This window comes from Prionailurus viverrinus, chromosome B2 (assembly GCF_022837055.1).
Source record: "Prionailurus viverrinus isolate Anna chromosome B2, UM_Priviv_1.0, whole genome shotgun sequence".
NCBI lineage: Eukaryota > Metazoa > Chordata > Mammalia > Carnivora > Felidae > Prionailurus > Prionailurus viverrinus.
The window spans coordinates 120,837,702-120,855,716 of record NC_062565.1 but is presented as its reverse complement, the minus strand read 5'-3'; the positions used below and the strand labels follow the sequence as shown (position 1 = coordinate 120,855,716).

At 40.0% G+C, this 18,015-nt stretch overlaps 1 protein-coding gene across 10 annotated transcripts in view; it reads right to left on the bottom strand.

Annotated features, from left to right (window-relative positions):
- The window catches only part of EYA4 (EYA transcriptional coactivator and phosphatase 4), a 279,767-nt gene that overhangs the window by 248,651 nt on the left and 13,101 nt on the right, over positions 1 to 18,015 (bottom strand). For 9 of the 10 annotated variants that reach the window (XM_047859475.1, XM_047859476.1, XM_047859474.1 and 6 more), the window contains exon 3: positions 1,818 to 1,916. The exons of the other annotated variant lie outside the window; for it this stretch is intronic. In XM_047859475.1, coding sequence (XP_047715431.1) covers positions 1,818 to 1,850 — 33 coding nt within the window. In that variant the 5' untranslated portion in view covers positions 1,851 to 1,916. The remainder of the gene's footprint in view (positions 1 to 1,817; positions 1,917 to 18,015) is intronic. 10 annotated transcript variants of the gene reach the window in all.

Below are 18,015 nucleotides of genomic sequence, written 5' to 3'. Positions count from 1 at the left end.
CACATCAGCAACACTAGGAACTTAAAAAACAAAAAACAAGAAACAAAAAACAACAAAAAACACTTTGTTTTAATGCTGAGCTCCACAACTCTGAAACAACACTGGAGGATACTACGTATGATTTACAAATGCCAGGTTTCTCTTTGTAAAAGTGGTACAAAGCATCTTGTGTAATAACCTCATTCGAATGTTACACATTAAAACATATCCCTTTAACCTCCGCAACCCTGAAAAAAAATACTCATTCTTGAGGATACACGCACAACGAAATCAACCTCCCAAGTGTGCAGGCACTGCACCTGCGTTAGCTCTGAAAGTTCGATGTCCGGGGCAACCCCAGGGTCTCTGGGAAACAGGGACAGTTGGTCAATCTCTCTCTCTCTCTCTCTCTCTCTCTCTCTCTCTCTCTCTCTCACACACACACACACACACACACACACACACACACACACACACACACACTTTTAAGTAACCTTCAGTGTGTGAGAACAAAGTATAGATCAACAGTGGCCCTCTCATGAAGCAGCACCACTAAAACAACATCATTATTCACTCAAGGACTTATATGGTGTCACTCACAGCCCTCTGACACCACTGGGATCCATTAAACATGCAACGGTGTGGGTGTCACCATCATGCTATCATCCATTTTGTTAGAGTCCACACTACGATAACCAGCATTTAAAAAAAATAACTACTTGGACGCACCTGCTGCCTAATTGCTATTTGTCTCGTCAGGCAATTTCTGAAAGAACAGCATCTCTACCGTTTGACAGATTTTTTTTTACCCTTTTTTGGTTTCGTATTTTTTCTGTTCCATTTTCCTATAACGATGCCATGTGACGTTAAATAATACGATAATATATAATGAAATTAGACAATGGTCTTGTCCGTTTGTCAACTGAAGACTTCATTATCTTTTCTTTTCAGTGAATTACTTGAAAAAAACAAATGAACTTGCAACGGCCTGTACACACCAGAACATATATTCCCCTGTAACTCAAAACCGACCTCATCATAGTCTCACATTTTCTAGAACCACATTCTTATACACAAACACACTGTCTTCTGTTGCCTCGATTAGACTCTCAGGCCAAGTCGTGACCGTACGAGCTACTGAAATATAGCATCAATCTGCGTAACAGATTGACGTGCCTAGCTGTCTGTGGGAAACACAGTTAGCAGCAGTGGGGGAGTGGGAGGGAAGACTTCCCACTGACCTCACTTCCACACGCTAAGGCACTAATGCCATGGAGACGCTAGTAAGGAGTTAGGAGCAAAGGCCACATCAACCCCTTGAGAAATCAGACTCTTACAACGACTGCCACCCATCTTGCACATTCTTCCTTCTGCCAAGAACGTAGCAAAATAAGGAGGCCATGAAAGCACACGAGGGCTGTCGCTGCCATCCTTGAAATGGACAACAGGGATGCCGGGAATATACTGTGTCCTGTTATACTTCTGACATTCAATAATATATGCGCTCTGTAAGCACATTTGGAATAAAACCTAACAAAGGAGGTGTGTAAAATTATGGACTGTCAAAAACACTTAGCATGATTTAAATGCCCTAGTCTTTCTCCTACGGGCTTTGCAAGCAGACAATCAAGGGAGACCTCAAAATGTGACATCGTTAAGCAGGAACAGCATACATTTCCAAAAGTCCGTTTTATGGTCTTGGAAGAGAATTCAAAATTCAACTAAAACATACATATTTAACAAAACTCCTGCTTTTTACAACAAATTCCTTTTAGCAGGGTTTTGAGCAGTCTTACCACAACTTGTTTCAGCAAACTTGAGACTGAATTAAGACTTACTGATTGCTCATTTAAGTCCTGGGATTCTTCCATGTGGTTTTCTCACGTCTCCGGCCACCCCCAAACAGAAGCAGCGTCCTTCAGTTAAAACTGGACTATCTGAAACAAAAAGATGGAAACGAAGGGGGGAAATGGAAAAGTTATCTTTTTTATTTATTTGTAAAATCACCAAAACACACTATGATTTACGTGATAACCTGTAGAAGCATCATTTTCAAAGAACAAAACTCATTATGGATGATCTCCATATCTTATAGACTTGATGCTCTTGAAAAATCACATCATGGCAACATTGGAATATGTGAACAGCTACTCAGGAATACTGTAGATAAACAAAAACATCTAAGGACAACTTTGGAGACACGGTCTGTAAAAAAGACTTAGTATACTATTTTACTGAGAGAGATACGTCATCAAGCAATTGTCAGATGACAAATTAATAGTCTGCGTTGATCATTCACTTTCTAAAGCACGTGAACTGAGAAAGTACAGTCTGTAGCTTCATATGGCAGCTTTCTCTCACAGGACAATTTATCTGGATTACCAGATGATCTTTATTCAGTTTTAAAGAACAGAATGTTATAACATACAAGCTCAATTTATTTATTTATCTATTTATTTATTGAGAGAGAGAGAGCACACACGCACAGGCAGGGGAGAGGGACAGGGAAAGAGAGAATCTTAAGCAGGCTCCACACCCAGAACAGCATGCTTAATTTTAAAAAGAGAATGAAAATGCTATTATTATTTAAAGAAGATATTACAAATGTATACGGAAGGACAATCCATCAACAAACTATACTGAGGCAATCAGTTACTTATTCAAAGAAAAGGTTCATCTTTACTCCATACCCCGTATTTAAATTTTTCCAGGCAAAGTGGAGTGTATAAAAACTCTAATAAGAAAAATAGGGATAATGTCTTTTAATTCTCTGATGGAGAAGGATTTTGCAACAGAAACAGTGGAATATAAAACAAAAAAGCCAAATGACCTCTTGAATCTGCTCACACAAACCTCCCCCCAAAAAGATCAAAATGAAAAAGATACATGAAAATATAAAAAGAAATATCTGCACAAATATCGAACACACTAGGCTAATGTCCTTAACATAGAAAAAGCTCTTACAAACAGAAATGTACACACACCTCTAAAGAAAAATGGTTACACAAAACAATGTTCAACACACTAACAAAGAAAATGCAATTTAAAAGAGCAGTGAGACATTTGTGGCCCTTCAAATCCTAATTTTAAAAATAAAAATAATATGGAGTTAAAATCCAGTTTACATGGGGGTCCCTGGGTGGCACATGTCCGACTTCTGATTTGGGCTCAGGTCGTGATCTCACAGATGGTGAGAGGGAGCCTTTCGTATCTCTCTCTCCCTCTCTCTCTCTTTGGCATAAATAAACAAACTCATTAATGAATGAATGAATGTATTTACTTTTGAAAGGATTCATGTAAATAAAGGCATAAATTAGATATAAATTATTAAACTCACACTTCAAGGAATAGTGAAGTCGAAATTCTCTGAAGATGTAATTTAAATAGAAGATAAGTATTCCAGTAAGTATTCCCCAGAAACAATATTCTCCCCATTCAGTTTATTGAAATTCAACATTTGCAGGTGTTTTGCTCAGTTTTACATTTATCCATTCACACTTTCCCTACTACAATCAGGTAGACGTGGTTTTATTAGTTTTTTAAAGTTTATTTATTTATTTTGAGAGGGAGAACGAGGTGGGGGGAGAGGCAGAGGGAGAGAGAGAATCCCAAGCAGGCTCCGCACCATCGGCATGGAGCCCCACTCAGGGTTCGATCCCACGCACCGTGAGATCGTGACCTGAGCTGAAATCCAGAGTCGGATGGTCAACCCACTAAGCCTCACAGGCGCCCCTAGACATGACTTTAATTTCTTTCCTGTGTTGTGTTTTCTACAACAAACCTGTTACTTTTCCTTATTAGAATACAAGACGTTAAATGACAAAGGACATTTACAATGTACATTGTAAATTATTTTATGCATATACGAACACAGCGATACAGATTACAGATGTTTTTCAATCCTGAGAGTTAAAAGTCATAAAATGGTAACGTAACTTGTAGTAGGTGACAGTCTCTGCAAGACAATGATTAAATACACTTCAAAACCAGAAACGTGTCACTTTAAAGAACAGCCCAATTTAAAAGCATATACGAGATGGGAAGACCAGGGGTTAAGTCCTAAGCACGCTGAAAGGTGTGTGAACTCAGGAAGATAAGCGGGCGGGGAGTTCAAAACTGCAGATGTTATCTTTTTGGGTCGGGAGTGGGCCTGAGAGATGGTGCCTGGAAAACCCCCTTACCTCACACCTCCTCTCTCTTTCTTCTCCCCCTCCCCCTGTCTTCTTACGAACTGGTTCCTCCCATCTAATCTGGGTTTTTCATCCTCGTCCCGGATACTTACTGACCTCTTGCTTGCTCCTCCTATCCTCCAAGACCTCCATCCCAATCCCTGGCCCTGTGTACTTTCCCCACCCCCCACCCATCACCAAGACCACTCCGCTCAGGCTTCCCTTGGATATGGGCGTACCACAGTAAGAGAGGGCCCCTAGTCCAACTGCTGCCCGCTTTGCGAGCCCTTCTTCCACCCTCCCAGGGGGAAATGCGGCAGACCATCTCTTTAGAGGCATTTTCTCCTCACTCCCTGGATAACCCACTAGCCAAGTACTCCTCAGGGCTGCTGTAAAATTAAAAAAAAAAAAGTACCACCAAATGGGAGACTCTGACCAGTAGGAATTTATTCTCCCATAGTTCTGACGGCAAGAAGTCCTAAACTGAGGTGCCGGCAGGCCCAAGGATCAATCCTTGTCTCTTCCTAGTTTCTGCTGTTGCGGACGATCCCTGGTGTCCCTTGGCTTGTAGATGCATCGTTCCAATCTCTGCTTCCATGGTCAACAGTATCTCCCTGCCTGCTTCTGTATGTGTGCCTCTGTGTCCAAATTTCCCTATTCCTCTAAGTACACCAGTCACTGGATTAGAATGCACCCTAATCCGGTAAAACCTCATCTTGACTTGATTTCCTCTGCTTGCATGTAAGGTCACGTTCACAGGTAAGGGGGTTAGAATTTGAACATATCTCTTAGGAGACCCAATTCAACCCACAACACACGTACAGTTGCCACACTAAAATGATTTTTAAGATGTTATCAAGGTTTAAATGTCGTATTTCCAGAAAGGACACCTAACAGTTAAATTAAGCATATTAAGGGTGCCTGGGTGGCCCAGTCGGTTGAGCGTCTGACTTCAGGTCGGGTCAGGATCTGACCTGGTTTGTGGGTTCAAGCCCTGTGTCGCGCTGACAGCTCAGAGCCTGGAGCCTGCTTCAGATTCTGTGCCTCTCTCTCTCTCTCTCTCTCTCTCTCTCTCTCTGTCCCTCCCCTGCTAGCATTCTTTCCGTCTCACAAAAATGCATAAACACTACAAAAATTAAAAAATAAATAGAAATAAAAATAAATTAAGGATACTGATCATTATAAAACAAGTAATCATCTTCTAGAAAGACCACCATCTCAGGGCACTGGTAATAACTCGGGTGAAATTAAAAATTAATATTTCAGAAAAGATGTTGGAACATAAGAGAGAAGTAAGCAAAAACTAGCCTTTTTTTTGTTAACCGCCCACTGAGAATTGATTTAACATTCCAGTTGGGAAGCTATTTGCATTAACGTTCCATGTTACAACGTAATACTTTGCTTTATGTTTCCTTAAAATTGAGATTGTTACTTAGTTTAACTTCTTTATGGTAACATGAATTTCTTTTTTTGCCAAACACACTAAGGTACTAAAATATTATGAGCCCACTGATTTTATATTATGGAACCAAGTAAAACTACCTAGGCTAATTGCGGACACAGTATTATTTTACATCATAATTTAGCAACGGTGGTTATGCTAAATCTTTTAACATTTCGTTTTCACAAATATGTAAGAAAAAGACAAGAACACTCTTTAAGTCAAGTAAGAGAAGTGTTACCTCATAATAAAGATATAAAATTAAGGAATAACAATAACCTCTTGCTGTTTTATGAGGCAATAATCTAGGTCCCAGCTCTATTTCAAGGCCATTGCCCCAGAAAAGGTGAATTTAAAACAGGAATAATAGCAACCCCACCCATTCCATGTGAAATTATTTCTCCTGCAGTTAGCTTCTCAATACACAGAAAAATGGATGATATCCTTTGCTTTAACTCTGCTCTAGAAGTGGGCTATAAACTCTTGAGTCTTGGAACATTAGAATCAAAAAACAAAAAAACACCAATTCTTCCAATTTAGATATTCATATGTAAAGTTTTACAACAATTCTCAGAAATGGAACACAGTCCTGAGGGCTGGTCCCAGTGGTGGTGACAGCAAAGAGAAGACGTTGAGAGACTTCTGAGAAGTTTGTAGAGTTTGTGGGATGCAGCCCTCACCTTCTAGATTGATCTTTCCAGTCAAACCTTCAGTAAAAACTAGGTTGTCCACGCATGCTTTACTCTGGCTGAGTAAACGTGAACGTGAAGGGGGTGGCCTTCAGTGCCAGGGCTGGCACGGGTTGAGGACAGAGCTGCACATGGGAACAGTACCCCTCTGGATTATGTACCCACAAGACACAGCCTGCTACCAGCCATGAAAGCCAGACCTGGGCTTTGTCACTGACTCCTTGGCGACTCCTTGCCAGTCCCTAAGCTACCCAGTGCTATCAATACCCACTGGAGTTCACTGAAATAGCTCCATGTTTCTCTCCTTGATGCTGCTACAGTAGTTCAAGCCATCAATGGCTCTTGGCCAGATGGGACCAAGAGCATCTTAAGGGTCACCTACCCTCCAGAGCCGCTCCTTTGAGGGAGTTTTCTTTTCACTTTAAAGTAGGGATCTAGGGGTGCCTGGGTGGCTCAGTAGGTTGAGAGTCCGACTCTTGGTTTCGGCTCAGGTCACGATCTCACGGTTTGTGGGTTCGCGCTCCGCGTCGGGCTCTGCGCTGACGCTCGGGAGCCTGCTTTAATTCTCCCTCTCTCCTGTCTCTGCCCCTTCCAGCCCCATTCTCTCTCTCTCTCTCTCAAAAATAAATAAATGTAAATTTTTTTTTAATAAAGTAGGGATCTAAATGGGTTCTCCTTTATTTTTAAGTTTATTTATTTATTTGGGGGGGAGGGGCAGAAAGGGAGGGAGAGAGAGAATCCCTGATGTGGGACTCGATCCCACAAACCCATGAGATAATAACCTGAACTAAAACCAAGAGTTGGACGCTTAACCAACTGAGCCACCCAAGCGCCCCCTAAAAGGATTCTCTTGGGGCGCCTGGGTGGTGCAGTCGGTTAAGCGGCTGACTTCAGCCAGGTCACGATCTCGCGGTCCGGGAGTTCGAGCCCCGCGTCAGGCTCTGGGCTGATGGCTCAGAGCCTGGAGCCTGTTTCCGATTCTGTGTCTCCCTCTCTCTCTGCCCCTCCCCTGTTCACGTTCATGCTCTGTCTCTCTCTGTCCCAAAAATAAATAAACGTTGAAAAAAAAAAATTAAAAAAAAAAAAAAGGATTCTCTTAAAAAAAACAACTCAGAGCTGTACCCTATCTTTAAGATAAACCAGAAATTCTTTAATCAATCTACTTGAAGCTATGGCAGACAGTACCTGACAGAATCCTATGAAGGATAACCACTTGTCAGTTGGTTTTGTTCCCCAGGGCTACTGCTGTCCTGGCGGGGGGGGGGGGGGTTCCTGAGGGAGAACCCCACTGTCCTTCTCCCCCAGCCTGCATTCCACTGTGCTCACCATTCCCTTACCCCTATCACTACCAACACATCCATCGCAGTGCCCTGCAGCCAAGGGCTGGGAACTGTAGCAGGAGTCTCCTGGGAGGGTGTGTGCACAGTACAGGCTCTGCCCCAGTGCAGAGAAAACAGAAGTGGGGAAAAGACTACAAGCCCCACCCATGCTCCAAATGCCTAATATAGCCTTAGGAAAAGATGTAAGATGACGGGGCTGCCCAAAATTTGGTCCCAGCCCCTGTGCAGACCCTGAATGCAGAGGGAGGTACGTGGACAGTCCTACCCATGACCACTGACAAGGCTGCCTTTAAACTCAGGTCGGGGGGCTCTGAAGAGGCTACGTCCATGTGCAGAATTTCCTGGGCCAGGGGAGGGTATCCTTCCATTCCATTCTATCATTCAGAATGGCTAAGCTATTGTTTGACCTTCAGATTTTCAAAGGACAAGTATATTTTCGGAAACATGTAGAAAATTACACCTTGTTTGCGTGGGGGGGGGGCAACATAAATATACGATATGCAGCTATTTTGCTGATCCCCATTCAACATTCAGCACATGACCCGTTCGATTCTACAGTTCTTTCCCACTCACACCAAATTACTTCTATCTAACACATATCACAATGCCTTCCTGTTGTTTAGGGTGTGAGTCTGGCAGAGTACCAGGCTAGTCCTCCTGCGGTGGCAACATTTCTAGGATATAAAACTTGGGCACCCGTTACAGACATGTGGATCAACCTGGTCGGCTCGAGAGAGACAGAAGGGAAGTGACCCAGAAAGAGTGGCAAAAGAGAGGATGGCAAGAAAGTCCTGGCAGAATTTAAGGACCTGGGTCTCATTACTCTTGATGTCTCAGCTGTTTCGATGCCCCTTCCTGCTGTGTGGCTGCTCAGTTCTTCCTTGGACTCCATGATCTATCTTCATAATCTTCAATTACGTTCCCTCCTTTATTGAGCATCTTGCCTAACATAAAAGTGCAACTGTCTAGGAAGTCTAACAATGTATGTTAATTAGCATTACATTATCGAGATACTATAGCTGGAATCCGACGGTTAAGAAGTGCATTGCTTTCACATCCCAGGTACCAAGTTACCTACACTGGCCTGCAAATTTCACGAATGGGTCTGTGAAGCTGGACAAGCACTGGCTGTTTTCAACAGCCGAGGCAGCACGCCAGAGTGGGAAGCTCGCAGCACAAAGAACACCTAGCTCCAATTCTACAGCCAACTGATCAGAGTGGACGTGGGCATTCTTTCACCGTGCATGTGACTCTCTTCCCTACTTGTACAAAAGGAAAACAGCAAAGGTGTCCAAGAAACAGATCCGGGTGAACAGTAAGGCGCAGTCTGCCGAGCTGCTATCTCCTTAAATGAAGCCAAACCAGATGCCGAGCTATTCTGAACTGTTTACAGAGCGTGGACTTTGCAAAACAGTCCCTTAAACACAAAGTGATTAATAATGATGGGGTTAATTTCTCATGCTAAAATTATAACCAGTTAGTTCAATGTCATGATAATCGCTTGGGTCACGAGGGATAGAGTCATTTTTTTTTTTTTGGCAACGATCTTCCTGGAGTTATAAATTACGATCGCTTGATTTTTGATAAGCAGGGCCAGCCAAGTTTGTCTGCGTTGTTTTGCGTTTGTTAATTGTGGACGGTTGGCTGCTTATCCTAGAAAACACAGACCTAGTTATAACCAGACGGTCCCAGAGAGACTTCTGAAAGAACTCTGAGCTTGAGCAACTCCTGTTACCCTACAGACCCTCAAGCAGATGCTGCAAGTTCATGTACTGCTTCTGTTGTTCCTCCCCAGCAAACTTCACAATGGCTCTGCTGGGCACTGTGTGTACCATAACACTTCATCGAGCTCTGGCTGTCCTGCAGCCTGGCAGGAAAACTATCTGAGTCCCTTCTTATAAATAGTCTGCTTCCCTCAGCCATAAACCTCTCTTCCACACCTGGGAAGCTTTTTTCATAGGGAATATATTGGGGCGCCTGGGTGGCTCAGTTCGTTAAGCGTCCGACTTCGGCTCAGGTCATGATCTCATGGTCTGTGGGTTCGAGCCCCGCGTCGGGCTCTGTGCTGACAGCTCAGAGCCTGGAGCCGGCTTCGGATTCTGTGTCTCCTCCTCTCTCTGCCCCTCCCCTGCTCATGCTCTGTCTCTCTGTCTCTCAATAATAAATAAACGTTAAAAAAATTAAAGAAAAAGAATATACTGACCCTATGTATTACTTAACACATACCTGATGACTTTATGCCCCTCCTGAGGAAAATTTGGTGCACCTTGAAAGGATTTAAAAATACATCTCCTAAATTTAGTATTCGCCTCTTGACACCCTAGAGGTATAAATGCTAGAGGGAATATAAACTTACTGATTACAAGTAAAGACTTCTGGAATACAACAGTTCTCTTTACGTGAGTCCCTGTGTTACCACTGGATAATGGTATGGCCTTGGGATAGTTAATTAACGCCTCTATTATTCCCTTCATACATAAAATACAGACAATAGTAATACCTGTATTGTATTTTGTTGGGATTAAATGAAATCTTGTATTTCAAAAATGCAAGCCATTTGATTACTCAAGACAGAGTGGAAGCAAATGTCTGCTTTTTCATTTTGCTCTCTATATAATGAATTAAAACATTTTAATATTTTTACTTTAAAGTGAAGTATTATATATGCAATTTCCTATGGAAATGTAATGATTTTTACCTCATCTCTAAGAATATTATATTAATTAGTGATCTCCAGAAGCTACATTAACTATCTATGTTTAGATAGCAGCCAAAAGTCACCAGTCTTTGAGCAACTCTCTGAACTTACATAAGTTTGCAAAAATGAACATTATCTTAATTACATTATTGCCATTACCGTTTACCCCTTTTTAGTTTACCATTCTACATAACATCAAAGTTGGGACTGGTTTCTTTAGTGTTGAGAGACTGATGGTGTCAGGAAAAGAATTATAGATGGGTATGTGAAAGAGAAAAGAAAACATTTCCAGAGAAGAAGTTTTGAACTGGTAAAAGCAGGACTGAGGAGCTAAATGTCAGCGGATAAATACAGTGGGTTTTGACTATATTTTGATACAGTCATAATGCAAACGAAGGAAGACATCGGTCATAAAACTGCAACCACACATCTACTTTGGATTTTTGAGAAACAAGATGAACAGTCACCAGAATCAAGGGGCCGCTTGAAGCCGTTGCACTGATCTAGGTAAGAAGTCAAGGGAACCCGAACTGATGTGGCAGCTGGTAGACACATGGAGAAAAGGTAGATATGCATGATAATAATAAAGACAAATCAATAGGACATTGAAAATATGTGATTATAACTCCTAAGGCAAATATGACTTTTAGGTGTCACACCCATGATTCTTGAAAAATGTTCCATGTGGGAAGTTGAGAGGAAAAGATATTCTTTGTGTATTATTGCGTTTGTTGTCATTATCTTCGTTTATAGAGAAGGGCAGGGAACAAAAGCAAGAGGCAGTGTATAAAAAGAAAGTCTGAAAACTCTGTCCCTTACATTGAAAGAGGGCTAGGAAACTCAGCCCGCCATCTGACTCAGCAAGGAAGCCTGTCATATGATGGAGCCTTTGGGAAGAGAGTAAAAGAAAGTAATTACTTGAGATAAATCAAAACCTCAGACTTGCTCAAATGTAAATTCTGAACTGTTACTGTATCTCTGGTACGGAAACCTCAAACCAAAAAACTACAAGCAGGACTGATCCAGAGGCTTGAAATCCCTAGACTCCAGGGGAAGTAAATGCAAAATTAGCTCCCGGGGAAGAAAAGATTCTGAGAGAGAAATTCATCAAAAATGATAAGCTACGTAAGGAAACAAAACACCGTAGAGACAGACAGAAACGTAACAACAGGGAAACCGGGACCCAAAATCTGAGATTACAGGACAACCTGAAAAATGTCAGTATGCTTAAACCAAAGAAATAGAAGGAACAGAAACCAAATTAAAGGAACCTCACACTGCGAAAGATAAATACACAAATTTGGGTAAAAAAAAAACCCATAAAAAGTGTTTTTGAAGTATATGCACTGAAATCTCCAGAAAGAAATGAATGAATTAAATATCAAATTACATTTAGCTAAGGAAACAGTTTGTGAGGAAGATGACACAAACAAATAAGCTAACAGAAAATACGCGGGAAGTATTTAGCCCCTGAAGTGACATTAATGGGAACAAAAAAAAAAACAACAACACAAACACAAATGTTTTTCTCTAAAATTTTCCATATCACCAATTTGTCAGGAATCAAGATGTGACCACTGAGAGTCTTCCTTTTTATTTGGGGGAGGCGGGGGGTGTGCAGAATCTAGTACATAACAAAGTAAACATGAGAAATTTAAAATATAACAATAAATCTGACTTATCTAAAACAAGTTACTTGCTTGAATTATGTCCACAGTGAATATTAGTTAGGGGTTTAATCAAATATGATGCTACTGGCCTTCCTAAAATTTGGGACACTTAAATTGTTTTTTGTTTTTTGTTTTTTGAATCCGGAGTTTTAATTGAGGCCGGGTTCAGGAAAGCTTGAGTACCTTCTTTCCTCTCAATAAATTCCCCTGTAGGATCCACTGACTTTATACCCACATTCAAAGTAGAGTCACAGTGGGGCACCTGGGTGGCTTAGCTGGTTGATCACCCAACTTTGGCTCAGGTCATGATCTCGTGTTCTTGAGTTCGAGCCCCGCATCGGGCTTGCTGTTGTCAGTGCAGAGCCCACTTCGGATCCTCTGTCCCCCTCTCTCTCCGCCCTTCCCCTGTTCATGCTCCCTCTCTCAAAATAAGGAGGAAAAAAAAATCCAAGTAGAATCACATTAACAAAAAAAACTGTCATTATAGCTTCTAAAAATCCAAAAACGTTTTAAGGGCTAAAGATCTAGGAATTCAGAAAATAACAGGTCTAATAAATTTGGTGGTGGTGTTCAATCCCATATTGTGCACCCGTGTATGTTCTGTTATTTCTTTGTCCTGAGATCTGGAGGAATACAGAAATAAGTGAGGTTTATTTACAGAGTGCTCATATGAGTCTGCAGATACAACATTTGAAGCTTCTTAGCTCCAGTGAGGAGAATCACCTCCTTCTTCCTCTCTTCATTTTCAATTCTTCCTTATATATTAGTTTTTAAATTTATCATTCCGAATTTCCACTCTAGTCTGCCCATCAGAGTCACAAAGCATAAACTGAATCCTGCTTTAATATGTAGGGTAGATACCTACATATTAAAGAGAGTGCTACCATTCACGTCACCTCTAAATCTTTTTTTCTCAAGTTAAGTACCTCTAGTTCATAAGACCACATCTTTAAAAAAAAAAAAAAGTTTTGTTTCCCAACAGGGATTATGGGAGAATTCACTCAGCCACAATTGCTAGGAATGCATAATTGCCTAGGAAATGCATTAAATGGAAGACTGATATCAACTAGGTCATAGTGCATCATTATCTTTAAACCATTCAATTATAAATGGACATTAAATTAGTACAGATCAGTATTAATGTATACCAAATATCACATTAATATCCAGACAAAAATGAAAAGGAAACCCAATTAGCAGAATTGGAAATTAATGGGAATCAGTTTTCAAAGCAGGAAGAATGAAAGACCTTAAGATTCTGTTCATTCGCTTGTTTGTTACAGACTGAATTATACTTCAGGAAAATCATAGAAAAGACTAATGTTTAAGATACTGGAAGGTTTGGTTTGCCTAGGACTTGGACGTGCCTGGGCTTGTTTGTAGAATCTATGGGTTAGGCTCCCAGGGCTCCAAGTGTTCTTGGGCCTGAAGAGCCTCCTGGGAAAGAACTCTTCCAAGGAAAGAGCTGGTGAGCCATAAGCTGGAACTGAGTTTCAGCCCTAAGTCTCAGAGCAGCAAGCAAAGAACAAGAAAACAAACAAACAAACCAAAAACAGTGTCCACTAAACTCTGTAGAAAAGGTTGAGGGCAGATGGCACCCCTTTATATTATTTGGATTCTCTGTTATAGGGCACTGTGTGGGAGGGGGCGGAGCGCGGGGGGAAGGTGCTGGATACTTTCCTCATTTGACATTACTTGTGGCACCAGCTGTTCAATCAAGGAGAAGTGAGGTCTGACCCAGAGAAATACTATTTCCTTTAAATAGGACTCATGCAGCTTGGAGAAAAAAAAAAAGAAAAAAGAAACAAGAAAAGAAAGGGAAACAAAAAAGAAAAGGGTGAAGAAAGTTTGGGAAAATACTGGTTAAACTAGGAAGAAAAAGATCACAATAAATAAGAATTAAAAATGTGAGATTTGAAACTCGAGAAAATGACAGGGAAGCAGGATAATCTCCCCTCTCCTGATCAAACCAAATATAAGAGATTGTAGAGATGTGGACACTGGTCCTTTCCATACACCTGATGGTAATATGGTTTCTTCTGGCCACCACTCTGCTCCAGGACTAACTAGGGCTTCAGCCAAGTTCTTGTTCAAGCCCTTGAACAGAATGTATTAGCTCCTAAAGAAGCTTCAGGCGTTCCTCACAGATATTACTGTGGCCCACCCCTGAACAATCCAACCTATTGTTGAATGCCTTAATTTCTCTTTCATGGTCATGAAAAAAAAAATACAAGTTTCTTCAAAGAAAATATCAAAGATAGATAAATTCAAATATTATTCACACTCTCTACATCAAGATTGTATCTTGCAAAAACACTGATTCCTATATAATGTATAAACTAAGAAGTGAATGAATGAACCAGCAAATGAATGACGAAACGCTCCTCAGGCACATGTCAGGAAATAGACAACTTTAATCTCATGAAATTGTAGGGTGAATCAGGCAAACAGAATTGTAGATTTCTATGTCTACCATGACTCAATGTATGGCTTTGGGAAAATCTTGTAATTTCTCCATACTTCAGTTTCTCACCCTATAAAAGGAGTATATTGCTTGAAATTTAATTCCCTCACTGCAGTGAAGGTTTTGATTCAACATTTATAAAACGCTTTTTAGCTTCCCTGATTAATAGGCAAAATACTGTGGTAGTTCCATAATACGCTTTCCAAAAAGTATAAAGGTAACTAGTCAAATCTAATGTAAAATGATACTTGAGAAAGAAATACCAGTCATATTTATTACTTCTCCATTCCGTTTGCTAGGTAATAAAAATTACTTCTAACAGAAAAAGTATCAAATTAATATTTAAGCCAGTTGAAGTGTTATCATCATAGGTTTACCTCTGTTGGGGGGGGATGGGGAGTTGTTTTGTTTTTCCAGGCTGCCCCACATGTTTATATGGTACAGTCAGGAATGTTGGGCATGGTTTTGAAGGCCTCTAGCGTATTCGCTGGTTTCTGGCATTCTAATGCACTCTACTCTTATAACCATAAAAGTACTCTTGAGTGCTTCTGGAAATATATAACAAATCCTTAATCAATTTAAGAGTGTTTTAACTGCATACATGAAATTTCTTGGGAGGAAAATGTTAGCTATTCTACACACATATAGTACTTAAGTTAGCAAGAGAGTTCCTTCTCAAAGGCACAAAGCAGTTTCCCTGTAGTAATATAATTTTCAGTTTTATGTGCATAAGTCCTATTGAGTCCCTTGGAATAACAGGAAATTCTGCAGGAAAAAAACCCCACAAAAATTGATAGCCATATTTATCCACTGCTAGAGGAATAGGTTAGCTATTTTGAGTTGGATTACTCTTTTAAGATAATAGATAACTCTTAAAGGTTAACCAGAACTTGTAAGAACTGACTATTCTGGAAACAGAGTTTTCTACATAGGAGATTCGAACAATGAAGTCCACTGATTAATATACTTCATCTTAAACTTCATGTATCACATTGCGGTAGTCAGGACTTGAGTAGCAATTTTCTGGATTTTGAGACATTAAATTTAATTTTCACATCAAACAGATTATAACATTTCACAGATTTACAAATTAGTACATTGATATGACAGTTAATATTTTGGCATATAGTATTATTTATCAACATACATTCAGGATGGAGTAATCTCACTTATAATAATACATGGCTATCCTTTTCAAATACATGTTAAAAAGCTACAGCAATATATGCGAGGTGCTTAGAATGTGCCCCTGGCACATAGTTGGCTCTAACAGAATAATGATACGTAATTCCTCATAAATTCTCATCAACAACATATGAGTTAGAGCCACTTCTCCTAATAATTCTTATTAATGTTTTATGGTACTGAGGAAAACCAGGTCATGAATAGGACATATATGCATTTTTCTTCCTACCAATTAGTTAAAGAACTATGAATAAACACAATAATTACTCACATAATCACTCATTTAACAATTCTTAAATGAGATATTAACTGTATATAACATAGATTTGTTATATATGGGGTTAATAGAACGATTTGCTCTTATCACTAAACACTTCCAATCAGTGTTTGAGTCTCAAGGAATTTACTACTATTAGCTTTCCTATGAATTAGAGCACAAATTATTACAGTGTTAAATTGAGCATAACATTTTGCCCATCTCTTTTATGAGGGAGATGTAAGCATCATCATAGGGATGCAAGGTGTTATAACTTCTTGGAAAAATCTTTCGGGACCATCTATGCAATATACACATATTTTTTTGCCTATTAATCCTGCATGTAGAGTTTTACCTCCAGGAATTTGGGGGAGATATACAGAGAATTATATAAAAATCGTCACTGCAACACTATTCATAATAAGAAAAAACTGCAGGCAACCTAAGTATACACCAAGAAGGGAACAGTTACATCGTAAAACATACACATAAATTAAATAGGAGTACCCGGAATTATACGTACTCACGTGGGAAAGTATTCAAGATACAGGATACCAAAATAAAAACAAACGTAAAATAAAAATAAGTTACAACCTCATATAGTTCTTACATTTACATATGTACAGGAAAAAAAAAAGTCTGGAAAAAAAAAGTCTGAAAGGAAGTGCACTAGAATAAAACGATTTACCCCGATTTGTGGAATCTAGAGGAAATGAATAAAGTGAAGGACATCCACTTTTTGCTTTAAATACATCTGTGTTTTTTAACTTTTTATTACAGTAAAACATACACAAGTACACAAATCAAAAGTAAACAACTGATACACATTTATTAAATAAGCACCCCGTGTCATCAGCAATCGGACCAAGATAAAGGCCATTACCAGCATTCCAGAAGCCTCTCTCCTTCCTTCTTCCAGTCATTCCCCTCAAAAATAATTTCTATCATCTCTGTTTTAATGTGCTACCCAACATATGAATTACTTTTCTTAAAAGAAAAAATTGATTAAAAAAAAATCTTGCTTCAGCAGCACGAAGGTCCCCTTTTTGAATATTAAATACACTCAGCAGGTTATTCAAAGAAATCAATTCAAAATACGTTCTGAGCATTTTCAGTGTCTTTTCCTGTATGAACTGGGTTATTCCTTGCAACTCCACGAGGCAAGAGGCAAGTACTATTATTACTCCCCGTGTCCACATCCTGGAGCTATGGTCTACGGCAGCTCAGTAAGCAACTTCCCCAAGGTTGCACAGCTATGGAATGGCGGCAGGGCCTGGACACAGACAGACTGTGGTCTGATTCCAGTATCTGCAACTCCTTGTCAGACATGCCCAAAGGAAAATAAAGGCAACAATTCAGAGAGCTGGAAGCACTGGGGTGTCTCCAGGAGGAGGTCCTCTTTTTAGCTTCTTTCTGAAGACACCACTTAACGTCCCTAATCCATTCCCCCCCCCCGCCCCGCCCCCGCTGCAAAACGGAGAGGTAAGCTAAATTCCTCTTCTGATCTGATTCTCTGATAAACAATGTGACTTACTAAACTATCCAGCAAATATGCTTCCTCATGATGTAGTGCAATCACATACTGCATTCAGAAGTGACTCACACAAGGAAATAAAACCACAATTTTTGAAACTATTGGAAACAATCATTTTAATTTAATGTTATTTTTGGACACGGGACGGTTTTTTTTTTTCCCCCTAAATAAGCAAGTTGGTGGTTCTGAAGGGTCTTGCTCATCTTTTTGTGGAAAATGCCTAAAAACAAACCACTAGAAACTAAACAAAAAATTTTCCTTCCTCAATTGTGCCTGAAAAAAGACCTAATTTCTCTCACCAAAAGGCCACACATACTTTAAGACACATCTGGGATTTCTGGTCCCCATATTTTGAAACATTGACATAAACAAATACAGAACATGCTTCCTCTCAGATGAAGTCCATAATTCTGAGGGTTAAAAATTCTTCAAAATAACATGCAGTGCATCTCTGCAGAAAGCAACCAGAGAGGCCGAAGTTTGTTTTCAGAGGAAAACAGAAATACAAAGACTATTAAACCTCGACTAGAATCTGTCTTTTTAACTTTATTCAAAACACCAGTTCATGCCGGATAGATCTTTTCTTCTTC